The sequence below is a fragment of the Branchiostoma belcheri genome, unplaced genomic scaffold (assembly GCF_001625305.1).
Source record: "Branchiostoma belcheri isolate BF01 breed outbred unplaced genomic scaffold, Haploidv18h27 scaffold30, whole genome shotgun sequence".
In the NCBI taxonomy this organism is placed as follows: domain Eukaryota; kingdom Metazoa; phylum Chordata; class Leptocardii; order Amphioxiformes; family Branchiostomatidae; genus Branchiostoma; species Branchiostoma belcheri.
This window is the reverse complement of record NW_017803910.1, coordinates 1,521,407-1,534,374: the sequence shown is the minus strand read 5'-3', so window position 1 is coordinate 1,534,374 and position 12,968 is coordinate 1,521,407. Positions and strand designations below refer to the sequence as shown.

The 12,968-nt window shown below is 42.7% G+C and overlaps 1 protein-coding gene and 1 pseudogene across 1 annotated transcript; both read left to right on the top strand.

Annotated features, from left to right (window-relative positions):
- The first annotated feature begins 2,227 nt into the window (after positions 1–2,227).
- LOC109474114 lies at positions 2,228–3,985 on the top strand (annotated as a pseudogene).
- Positions 3,898–12,742, top strand: LOC109474155. Its single transcript, XM_019774388.1, has 7 exons — positions 3,898–3,981; positions 6,872–7,061; positions 7,260–7,339; positions 7,733–7,894; positions 8,280–8,507; positions 8,903–9,073; positions 9,382–12,742. Exons 2-7 carry the CDS (start codon positions 6,897–6,899, stop codon positions 12,530–12,532), a joined length of 3,957 nt encoding a protein of 1,318 aa, XP_019629947.1. The 5' UTR covers positions 3,898–3,981; positions 6,872–6,896; the 3' UTR covers positions 12,533–12,742.
- The last annotated feature ends 226 nt before the right edge of the window (positions 12,743–12,968 follow it).

The window sequence follows — 12,968 nt, the reverse complement described above, 5'->3', positions numbered from 1 at the left end:
ACTGACAACAACCGTCAACAAGAGGCCTGTTATTGTTATTAACTACCATACAACAGTTCTAGATTACTGAACTACTAGTACTTGCAGAAAGAGTTTTGATGATTTTCTTACTTAAGTACTGGTCAGTTGAAGCCTCCGCATTTGACAATGTGGAAACTTTCCTTTCTTTTGCAAAGCACCTTTGTTTACAATTTTCTGCTCAATTAAACTAATCCCTGACACGGAAGTAAAGGGGTGGGCCGTCCCTGCCTAGTTTATTATGGCGTCACTGTTGACGCATCGTTGCTATCGTTTGATCAGTACTGGCTACTGACACCAACTTATGAATAATATATAGTAAAGCATACATAGAATAGTGGTGTTATTCGAGATATGCCACAACTTATGAATAATATGAACTAAAGCATACATAGAATACTAGATCGGAAAATGGTGCTATTCGAGATATGCCACCCTCCTTCTCCTAAGAAAATTATTATGTCTCATTTAGCTCTGGTGATGAGCAGAAATGCAGTGGCATATACAGCGTGGTCAACGTACAACACTGTTACTATCCTGACTACAGATCCACCTTCCACTATCCAGACTACAGATCCACCTTCCACTATCCAGACTACAGATCCACCTTCCACTATCCTGACTACAGATCCACCTTCCACTATCCAGACTACAGATCCACCTTCAACTATCCAGACTACAGATCCACCTTCCACTATCCAGGCTACAGATCCACCTTCCACTATCCAATCTACAGATCCACCTTCCACTATCCAATCTACAGGTCCACCTTCCACTATCCAGACTACAGATCCACCTTCCACTATCCAGACTACAGATCCACCTTCCACTATCCAGACTACAGATCCACCTTCCACTATCCAAACTACAGATCCACCTTCCACTATCCAAACTACAGATCCACCTTCCACTATCCAGACTACAGATCCACCTTCCACTATCCAGACTACAGATCCACCTTCCACTATCCAGGCTACAGATCCACCTTCCACTATCCAGACTACAGATCCACCTTCCACTATCCAAACTACAGAAATTCCTCCCACTATCCAGACCACAGAACCTCCTTCCACTCTGCAGAACACAGAACAAACTTTCACTGTAGAGACGTTTACCATTATCCAGACAACACAACCACCTGTCACTACCTATGCTACACAACTCCCCATCACTGCAAAGAGTTCAGAAACATCAACCAGTACATTTAAAGGTATGTAGTGAATTGTATCTTTTCGTTACAAGTGTGTGTGTTTAGCAATTCGTTCGTGACAGACTAAGTACCTTAAACACCCAAATCCCACAGAAATCTTGGTCATCATTGATCGTCAGAACGTAACATACAAAATGTGAAGTAAGTACGGAGGGATCCCCTCAGTCTAAACGCTGTAAAAATAATAAACCAGTCAATAGTGACGCCAAATAGCAGTTACTTAAGCAACTGGATATGATTTTGGAAACCGTCAGACACAGAGGCAATCCACTACTTTTCGTCAGTGACACTGGAGAAAGGTAGTGGATGTCGATGCTACCTGAAACGTCCGACCGTTACCAAAATCATATCCAGTTGCTTGAGTAACTGTTTTTGGTGAATCTTATTGCCTGGATGTCTAGCCTTCACCGACGCAGTTAACAGTGATGTTGTGTACTGAATCTATAGGCAATGATTTGTATATCTTACAGGTAACATAACTACTAATGCCACCGCAGCCAGCGGCCCGTTGCTGACTACAACAGGCGTTGTATTGTCATCAGTCGCTGGTGGTCTCGCAATCATAGGTACAGTGGTCATCGGTGCTGTGGTGATTACGAAAAGGTGCGGTATTTCATTTCTACATCAACATTTTATATGTGGCCATCGCGTTCTTGCCTTTTTACTTACAGGCACGGAAGTACTGTTTTGGGTGGCTGAGCTGTTGGTTTGTGTGCCTGCTTGTCCTGGCAGATTAATTTGTCAACATGTAGGCAGGGGTTTATAAGCAGAATGACGGGATATTTTACTTTTGAAAGGCGGCTAGTGAGTTTGTGAGTTTGTGAGTTGTTAAGGCTAAATATGGATTAAAAGGTTAGACACAGTAAATGACCTTTAGTCATTAGAGTTGTCATAGAATGGCCCTGTTGATATTAGGTGTACCCAATCTTGCATGGCCGAATCTATGACGAATGCGTTGTATGTTTATATTATACTATATGTTCCTGTTTTTGCAGACAAAGTAGTAGAGAAAGAAGTAGTACTGCACCTGCAGCACTTGCGATGAGACCCCGCACAGTCCTGGAGCAAGAACCCGAGTATGACAGCCTAGATTATGGTGCCATCGCAGTTGGGAATTCGCCTCCTCTCCAGCAAAACAGTAGTGGCCGATATACTTTCCCAGACCCCCAAGATGTCGACACAACGTACCTGGATCTAAACCCCTCTACCGTGTCCCAAAACCCTCAAAATGATGTCGACACTACGTACCTTGATCTAAACCCCTCTAAAGTGTCCGAAGTTCCTCAAGATGTCGACACTACGTACCTTGATCTAAACCCCTCTACAGTGTCCCAATACTCTCAAGATGTCGACACTACTTACCAGGATCTAGACCCCTCCACCATGTCTGACTCTACCTACACTAACCTGAACTTACCGAGTGCGCAGGAACACATTTACTCTAACGAAGTTGGCGACGGCCTGTACGAAAACGTGTGAATTATACTGAATCCCGATCAAAGCTGCTGTCAAGCCTGACTGACACTACGGTCACATTTCCAAACTTGTGCCCCACCGGGTAGCTATAGTTTAAGGGTACAACCGTAAACCGTATATTCTAATATTATAGTATGTTTGATGTCATAGTAGGAAGAATTGATATTTCATTTTGCCGAATGTTTCCACTTTGTTTCAAAATACCTGTGATGTATCAATTGCAAAATAAAATCATAAAAACGCACAGATGTCAGTCACTCTTTCTTAGGCCAAACCGCTAAATGCCATCTCTCATTGGTTGAACTGATAACTGAATAGTTGTGCTGGACAGTCAGGATCGGTCTATTGACACTTTACCCGACATAACCACAGTAATGATGAAGCACAATTATCCTAGACATGTCACCTTGCCTGGGGCGGAATCAGTTGAAGCTGGTTTGGGCATGGGTTCATTTTCCCACGGTACCTGTGGGGCACATGGTAAATGGTCCGGAAGGAGGGCGGCATTTTTAAGTCAGCCTTGAATCTGTGTAAACAAATTGTCTGAATGGATTCTATTCCTGGTTGTCTATAGAAAAAAAGTTTCAAAAACGTTTGAAAATATTATTTTACTTTACAAAGATATCAAATGTTGTCATTATGGAGGCAAAGTTATACTAGGCTATCTCAAGATTTCTCAAGTGGTAACTTGGGGTAAGGGTCACTTTGTGTGTTTGATACCCAAATTTATATCTAAATGTTATATCTTTTGTAATATATGTATCCAAGGTACAATAAGTAGACATTAGGTATACTAATGTCCTTGCTATAAATAAGTAGATATTGCGTATAATGAAATATTTGTAAGGAAACCTGCAATTCAGTCAATAGGCTGTGAGAGAGCTTCTTATTCTGAATAAACCATTCATTCATTCATTCATTCATTCATTCAAATAGGCATAGACGATATCATAGAATATATTTTGACTGAGCATAGTATTCTGAAATGTGCATTCAAACAAAATGCCAGTAAGAACTATCAGATCATCATTATAAACCGAATGATCAGACACGACACTACCTGTTGGATTCTCCGTTGCCCTGCCCACACATAGCCTGTCACCTTGGGGAGGGAAGGGGGCTATTTCATGACGCATTTCCGGTGTACATGACACAGTGCTTCCGGTGATGACGCTATACCCGTCCCACCCAGGGCCGTATATATGAAGAAGCCACACAGGTTGCCCACACAAGCTACGGTCCAAGAGATCGAGGGACACACGACTTTGTTCTTCAAGGTAAGAAGGGTCTAGCGTTTTATATACCATTTAACCCTTTCTCTGTGCATGTTCATTGCCATGCGACATGTAGACATAAATTTGTGATTTTACTGCTTTTTGATACTGAATGTAGTATAGACATAAAACAGCTAGACATAGAGGAAATCCTTTATAAAGTAAGACAGGAAACAAACCCTTTCTAACGGAAGTTTGTCTATCTAACGCTGGATAATTAATGCCATTACCTGCTATGGTTATGGACGTTTTGAAGTGGCCAACTGAAGAATTAACCAGAATATGTCCCTTCCTATGAGGGAGTTGATATCTCATATGAAACGCACAGTGGTTTGATATAAACCCTTCCCTTTTGACTCAACACTTGTATTGGTGATGAGCTACAAAAGAGCCTTGTTCATGCGGTATGTTTTTTTTTAAGTAAAGGAACGATATATACTCAACAAAAGACTAAAAATGAGTGCTTCTCTCATTTCTGTCGCTTAACCTAACCGTTACAGAAATGTTGGGTACTTTTAATGACATCTTGTAGAGACAACTGTCAAACGAACAGTTCATAAGCTGATTATCCCTCAACAAATCGGCTTAGGCAAGCTTGTTTCGCAACATTGCGTCTTTGAATATTGATGAAAAATACTTGGTTGAGATTATTGCAATATTCTTGTGACTGTAGTAGTGGGAACCTCTATGTTTTTTCTGTCCGATACAATGTGGCCTGGATACATTATTTATTAACACAACATAACTGGAAAACGTCTAATCGCTTCCAAAAGGAATTCTACAAATTCTTTAAAGATTCCGTCCTTGTCCCACATACACCTCAATTATCACTTGAGCGGTCAACTTTTGTAGACTTTATCTAAATCCCAACCTCGACAAAACCTGTCCGGTAACATTCTAAGCTTACTGGTAAATGAAGCAGCTTAAATGACGAGTATTTGTTGCATTCTTCGGTGTAATCCTCTTACACAGTCCATACATGCATTTAAGTCGTTTGGACATTCTTCGCAAGAGTTTTTAGAACAGAAAAAACACGGATGTCCTTAATTTTATCAGGGAATGGTCAAAGACCTTGATCTTAAGTCCATTAGAAATGTGTAATTCATTCATTAATCGCTAGGTAATGATCTTGTTGAGTCCTAGTGACTTTGTTAATTGACAGATTTGTTTGACGATGACTGTGAGTTCGTTTCATAAGCCGGGTCTACCTTTGTAGAAAACGATGTTTTTCTTAAGCTATAGACCAACGTAGAATCCAGATGTATAACAAAGTAAGACTAAAATCTAAAATCACAAGCTTACTACTTGACCAGCATCCACTTTCAAGCGAGAAAACTTATGAACAAGCAAACATCAAAAGCCTTGGCAATTTTTGAAGCCAAAATTTAACGACCAGTTAGAATCCAATCTATCCACACTGTTCCCAGTTGTTTTTGTATCAAGTGCTATCCACTGGGGTACGTTAACAGTAATATGGCCTTAAAATATGGTAAAATTCACAACCTTAGTGACCTGGTACTTTATAATTACGTTACAGCATCGGACAATTTGATTAATAGGTGGCAGCTTGAATCCTAATCTGTTACGGACATCCATACTATTTTTTTTTATTCATCAAAACATAAAAGACATAACAAGGACAGTGTGGCGCTGCACTCAAGTTAACAACTTATATTAACAGCGCCACACAACAAAAAAAGGTACAATTAACATCAAATATACAAAGTTGACATATCTGTGCGCCGTAGTCCCACCACCCCAAGACATTAAAATGTTAAATTAAATGCTAACAGAGCTATTTGAAAGATAAGGTTACATGGTAACCTCCTATATCTCATTGGCGGAAAAACATCCGCCAATCAGAGATAGGAGGGGAACTTAGGCCCATTAACACTTACGTAGTATTTGGACTTCTATATCTAATTGACTGTTAGAAACAGTCAAGCAGAGCTAGAAGCGCTTGGTATATCCAATCCATACTATTATAATAAAGAAGACAGTTTTGCTTTCGAAATTTCGCGCAGCTTCTCTGGAACATGCTCAGCAAACACTACAAAAAACATAACATTCTTGGGGAAGGTAATTAGAGCATAACATGTCTAATACATAATTCAAAGATAGTGCTGTACTCATAGGGATACAATTCATATTGATGACCAGACGCAAAATGGAATCATTAGCAGAAGCATTAGGGTTACGGTAGAAAAGTGCGTGTCACAGGGGACATGTAATGGACATCAGGAATGACCTGCAAAGTGGTGTGGGGATCTTAAGTGCATTCTGTCATGACAAGCGTGGATATACATCTGATATTGCAATCAAACTGTTGATTTTTTACATGTTTTTAAACAAAGACGTGTGGCTTTCGTATAGACATCTTAAATCACGAGCTACTGCTAAAAAATGAAATGAATTTTAATTTTTGGGCCTGTCTTTTTTACGAACGTTTCTTTCTGTTTAGAATAGCCCCTCGTTTCATCAGAAACAAGTATGACAGGTAATGATGGATTTCAGACCCATAGATTTGGATTCTATGCCTAGTAATCTAATTAAGGCCTCTGACGCTTGCCCCTTGACTTTATCAATAATAGGTCAATAATAGGGTTTGATGCAATTAGCTTTATACTTTTAAATGAGTAAAGAAGGCAGATACATACAAATTAAACTATGTCATTAAGTGACTTTCAGGCCAGGCAAATTTTAACGGGCCTCTCTCTAATAGGATTTTTATCGATGTCAAGTGAGTAACCTGATATATGGGGTGTGTTTCTACTGTAGCATAGGCCATAGCGCTTCTTAATACTGCTTAAGTTAGAATAATGGATAGTTTGGCCAGTTACAAACAGACGACATCACATACGTAGTTGAATTACTGACAATTTGCTACATACAGGAGACCCTAACATCTGCTTGGCAAGATGACAACCACCAACTGCGAAGACCAGAAGCTTCTTCAAATGATAGACTCGAGGCTCCTAGAAGTAATCGAGGAAACGGCCGAGGAGCGTGCGCGGAAAATGGTGGAGAAATATCTCAAGGAACGCGATGAGAAGATAAAGGAACAGAGGAAAAAAGACATCAAGGTACGGCAGATTTCTTTTAAAATTCTATATGTACTTCATTCAGAATGTGGTTCTTCTGAAAGCATTTGCAAAGTTTGGCTGTATCGTTCATGAAAGAATAGAGGAAAAAAAAGGTAACTTGTGTTTTACTATGAATGTGGTTCCTCAGAAAGCATTGGCAACGTCTGACTGTATATTTAATTTTCCCCATGTTAACAGACTATGACAAAAGATTTCTGTGCCACCACTACTGCTCATGGAGTCAGCCGTGTGGCAGAAGCTGACACAACAAGATCAAGGTATTGATTTGATTTTATCTGCAGACATTTCCAAAGTTAGCTTTGGTTTTTATGTCACTAGTGGTTTAATTTGATTTTATTGAAATTGCAACAGTACAATAAATACTCGGGAGACACTGACAGCTGTTATGTCCCACACATAGAAACAAGGACAGAGAACACTCATTTTCACTTGAGTTAATTGTTGAGTGGTGCAAATACTAACTAACTTTACGCACATTTTTTTGCAATGAAATGGTCTTGAGCCACTCACACTAGGGCTTACCCATACTATTATTGACTAGTGTGGTAGATTCGTGAACGTACTTTAGGTGTGGTTCTTCCGTATACATTTACAAGACTCACCCCCTCAAAAATTTAGTACTTGCAATTCTGATTTATTTTTTTCTTCAGGATCATCTGGACAGTCATACTTATCACCTGCATCACCCTGTTCGTCTACCAGTCCGCCATCTTGATCAAGTCGTACTTTGAGTACCCGGTTAACGTCGACATCAAGGTGGTGGACAACAAAAAACTCACCTTTCCTTCCGTCACTGTCTGCAACAACAACCGGTATGTATTCTGACGTTTGTTATAGTATTTTTATGCCTGACTATTTTCTGTCTTTTTTGAGCCCTGAAATATTAGCTACGAAAGGGTTTATATGGGAACTCAATAAACTAAGCTAATATAAACTATTTATACATACAGTCAAAACTTTACTTTACTAGTGTCCACCTTTGCATAAGGACCACCTGGGTATTGCAGTCACAGCTTGGATGACCTTAATCATATTTCCATTGACAGAAACGTTAAGAATTCTGTCTCTAGTGACCACCCTAAGGGCAGGTTTTGTCTGGACATCATGGGGATAGGTCAGAAAATTTACTTCCTTTTGAGTCTCTGAAAGGAAATGAACTTTCAGAATGAGATGGAACTTCATAACGTTTTATTCCAGATTGCGAAAATCCAAGTTGAGCGGCTCCCGACATGGCTCTTTACTTGAACTGGATGAGAGAACTGAGCGTGACGTCAGAGACTACTTGGGGCAGGTACCGGTAGACATGGAGATACAAGGAGTCGTGATCGGGACTGAGCCGGAAGATGGAACTTTTGACGGTTATAATGAGGATTTTGAGGTAGCCTATCTCTCCGACGAAAACAGCGATGCTTCGTCGGTGTGTAGGTAAGTCCTGTACATGTGTAGTACATTTGTCGGACCACACCTTGTTTATTTCAGAAACACTGATCACATTTAAAAATACCTTCAATAAAAAAAATCGATTGTATCGATGTCAAACTCATAAACGTGAGCAAGGTTAAGTTTCCTTTTCTACACATTATAAAAACATAGATATTTAATCTGCAACTTAGTAACATTCGACTAAACACTAAACTTAGCATGCAGAGAACAGTTTCTCAACGATGTCTGCTAGATGTCTGCTAGATGTTTGCCATTACATTTCAAAAAGTAAGTTATTCCACATTTTCTTTCAAGCTCCATAGAACTTCGCTTTAACAATATATATCATTATAACAATATAACAATCGCTTTATTTGTTATTTTCGTTTTCATTATAGGGTCAGGTCGAAACAACTGTGCACCCTGGCTCAGATCCTGAGACATTCGAAGGATGATAACATCATGTCAGGGTGGAGCTACTACAACAGAGACGGCTGGGCAGCAATGTTGTCGAGTCAATGCACCGCAGCCGATCAACAAGATACTTGTGACGTGTGTTATAATGACAGGTGCGAAACATTAACTGTTTGTCGATCTTATACTGATCATGAGACTTTCTGTTGAACCAGGTTTGCAATTGTGGAATTCACTTTTAGACTTATGTAGGAAACCCTCGGACTAACAAACGTTGTGGGTAATTTACAATATAATCTAGAAAGTACTTCATATTTCTTTTAGCACATACTCTTATTGACAACATTTCAAAACATCCCCTCCTCACCAGAGTCTAACCAGTGTAAGGGTTACCTCCTGGAAGCACGATTTACTTTTATGACAAGTACATTTTTTTTAATCATACCTGACCTGTCATTTGCAGGATTCTTCTGCGGCGCATAGAAGACATCCCCGATAAAATCAACTCAACGTTCTGCTGCCATCCTGACAGTTACGTCAAACTGACCAATCAAACGTTTGAAACTCGCCAGGAGGCTTTGGATTCAGGCGCATGCGCGAACTTAGTTGGCTATGTAGAGGGAGAAGCGTGCACCGCTAGTCAGCTGGCTGCAGCCTACAAAAATGGCGAACGTTTGGACGGTTGGGGTTGGTTTCGGACGAGGGAAAACCTCCAGATGAAGTTAGAGGACGACTGTTCAAACACAACCGCATCGACATGCTACCGCGGAGTGCTCCCAACGAATGAAAACACTGAAAAAGCCGGTTTGTTCTGTTGCTCTCCTCAAATGTGCGTACAGTCGGGATGCACGGCCAAAGTTCCCGGATGCAGCAATCCGCTTGGAATGGAAAGCGGGAAAATTTACGACCACCAAATTTCAGCGTCGTCATTTGTGGACGGTCACCCACCCCATTATGGCCGTTTGAATTCCAAGGTACCGTGGCAGTTTGATCGATATCCCCATTATGATGACAATCCCCGTTTCGAGGTAGACTTAGGCAGAACGGTTCTTCTGACAGGGTTGATAATTCAAGGAGAAACAGTTCAAACGTATCGTATAAAGTACGGGATGACGACAAGTGATTGGGTTGGCTATGTAGATGAGTATGGCGAAGAAGTTCTTTTCTGCGGCCATGTCGACGGCAATGGCTACAACTTCCAACATCTGCCGCGTCCCGTCATAACCCGACACGTCGCCATTCTGCCTCGTGTCATCAGTGATGGGCGCAATAAAACTCTTCGTGTTGAGTTTCTTGGATGTGAAGAGAGTGACTGCATCCTCAGCGCTACGCATGCGAATTCCTCGCGTAGGATCACCATAGATCCCAGCTCCATCATCTGCAGCAGTAATGACTGTGTGTCAAATGTCACCACGTACCGCGGGACCGTTCGGTCTGCTGGTAACGCCGTCTGCCAAGACTGGACCTGCCCAAACCGTCACTTCGACTTCTGCCTGGAGGAGAACTTCTGCCGATCTGCACCGGGTGGAGCTAGCACAGATCTAGTCTGCCCTTCCGATACTCGACAAGCGAACCTGACGTCGGATCCCTGTCAGTCCATCGCAAGATGTCCCATCAGCGAGAATGAAGACGAACCGGTATTCCCAACAAGGCACAAGTTTTACCAGCAAACCTACGCCGCACAGTATTGTGAAGAACGAGGGAAACAACTGTGTTCTCTAGAGCAGCTGGTCCTGTTAAACACATTCAAAGATGTCAAGGCAACTGGATGGGGCTGGATCAGGAATCATGGTATGGAAGCCATGTTTGAGGAAGACTGTACAACTTCACCTTCTGAATTTTGTTTCAACGTGTATCGATATCGAGTTTCAGTCGCCGTGAGCAATGTAGCCTATTGCTGTGACGACTCCTTGTTTGAACTCACTGAGCAAAAGCACCGCAACCACAGCAGTGCTGAGAAGGGCTGCCGTGACCGGGGCATGCAGCTATGTCTCCCTTCACAGCTGATGGCCGTCCATGAGGCTTCCATCAGGCGCGACAGTTACCCTGAAGACATCGCGTGGATCAACATGGCCGACAAAGTCACACTACTTAACGACACCTGCGGGTGCCTTGTTGGCGAAAGATGCTTCGATAATAAGATTCCTTTGTTCGAAATCGATCGGTCAAAATCTTACAAAGCGCTTTGCTGTGAGGAGAGTTTCTTTCAGAGTGAAGACAAGTTTTCTCAACAGTCGGAGGCCTTTACAGTGTGCGCCAAGGGAGCAAAGCAGCCATGTTCACGTCTTCAACTTAATGACTTGTATAATGACGGAGTTAGAAACGATGGCTTTTCATGGTTTGTCGACCCAAACGCTGTGGCAAGTCTTCAAGATCAGTGCAACACTTCAGATCATAATTGTAAAGATGGCGTAACGTACAAGGACAGCATTTCATCCAACGACACGGCCTTTCATGTCTACTGTTGCAACCCCGAGTCAGGCACATCGCCACAAAATCAATCCATACCACGGAAAGCTGATGAGACAAACCACTTCAATGGCTGCAACAACCCGCTAGGTATGGAGAGTGGCGTTATTGTACGTGATCAAATCACTGCTTCTTCTTTCCTTCACCAGCGTACATCCAACCATGCCCGGCTCAACAGTAGGTCTTCGTGGAAGATGGAGGAAAATGACACCAGGCCTTGGATACAGGTGGACTTACTAGACTCTTATATCCTAGCCGGGGTGATCACACAGGGAGGAGGTAAGGCTGGTGGCTTCGTCAAAACCTTCTCTTTATCCTTTAGCATTGACGGAGATCAGTGGCTGACTTACAGGGAGGACGAAACGATACCAACAGTGTTTGTCGGAAACAAAGATGGCGACACCCCTAACCACGTGTACTTCTCTCGCGCAGTCGGGACTCGATACGTACGGCTGTATCCGCTGTTATGGGGACGGAAGGGAGGACTACGTCTCGGAATAGTAGGGTGCAGGTCATCTAGCTGTACAATGTCAACAAACACAGTTGGACAGACTGTTCAGTTTTATCATCATCACCAAGCGATGTGCGCGGAACCCGAGTGCATCGTGGGACGAGGCCTGAACTACAGGGGTAAGCAGAACGTCACTAGGAGCGGCCGGCCGTGTCAGAAGTGGAACTCCCATGATCCACAGCGTCACTGCACCACTCCCTCACTGTACCCGGATGCGGATCTGTCTGAAAACTACTGCCGGAACATACCGGGTCATCCGTCTAAAGCGCCGTGGTGGTTCACAGAAGAGCGGGACTGGGAATACTGCCATGTCGAGCGGTGTGAAGTCGGCTGTGTAGACTTGAACCTGAACGCTGTTGGCGGTGACAATGACTGGGCTGGTTTCCTTCTCAGCTCCAACACAGATGACTACACGGACATCACGGACTTTTCAATGGCTACGAGAGAGGAGATTGCAGAGATGGGGCACCAAAAGGAAGACCTTATTGTTCAATGCACCTTTGACAAAGAACGTTGCTCATTGGACGATTTCAAAGTGACACAAAACGCCAAATATGGCAACTGTTTTACCTTCAATCATGGCGAGGACGGCGTAGTTCGAAACACCACCAAGGTGGGAGCGGAGTACGGTTAAAACTGACGCTGTCAATCGAAAGGAAGGAATACGTGGGACTCTTGGTCAGGATCCAGGAGCAAAGGTCACCATCCACAGCGTAGGGTCAACGCCGTTCCTGAAGGCAATGCCATCAATACCAAACCCGGGGAGAGCACTTTCGTCGGCTTGAAACGCAGTTCTGTCAAACGACAGCCGCATCCTACGGAGACTGCACCTCACATCAGGAAAGAGATGCACTGTACGGTGGGAGATACACGTACGAGACATGTCAACATTCATGTCTGCAGGCAGCCTTACTGCACGAGTGTGGCTGTTCTGACGATCTGATAGCCATCAATAGCACATTGTGCAGTGTGCTGAACAAGACACAAGAATGTTGCCGTCAAGAAGTCCATAAACGTCACGAGGACAGCAACCTGTCGTGCGACTGTCGTCAGTCCTGTAACGAGGATTC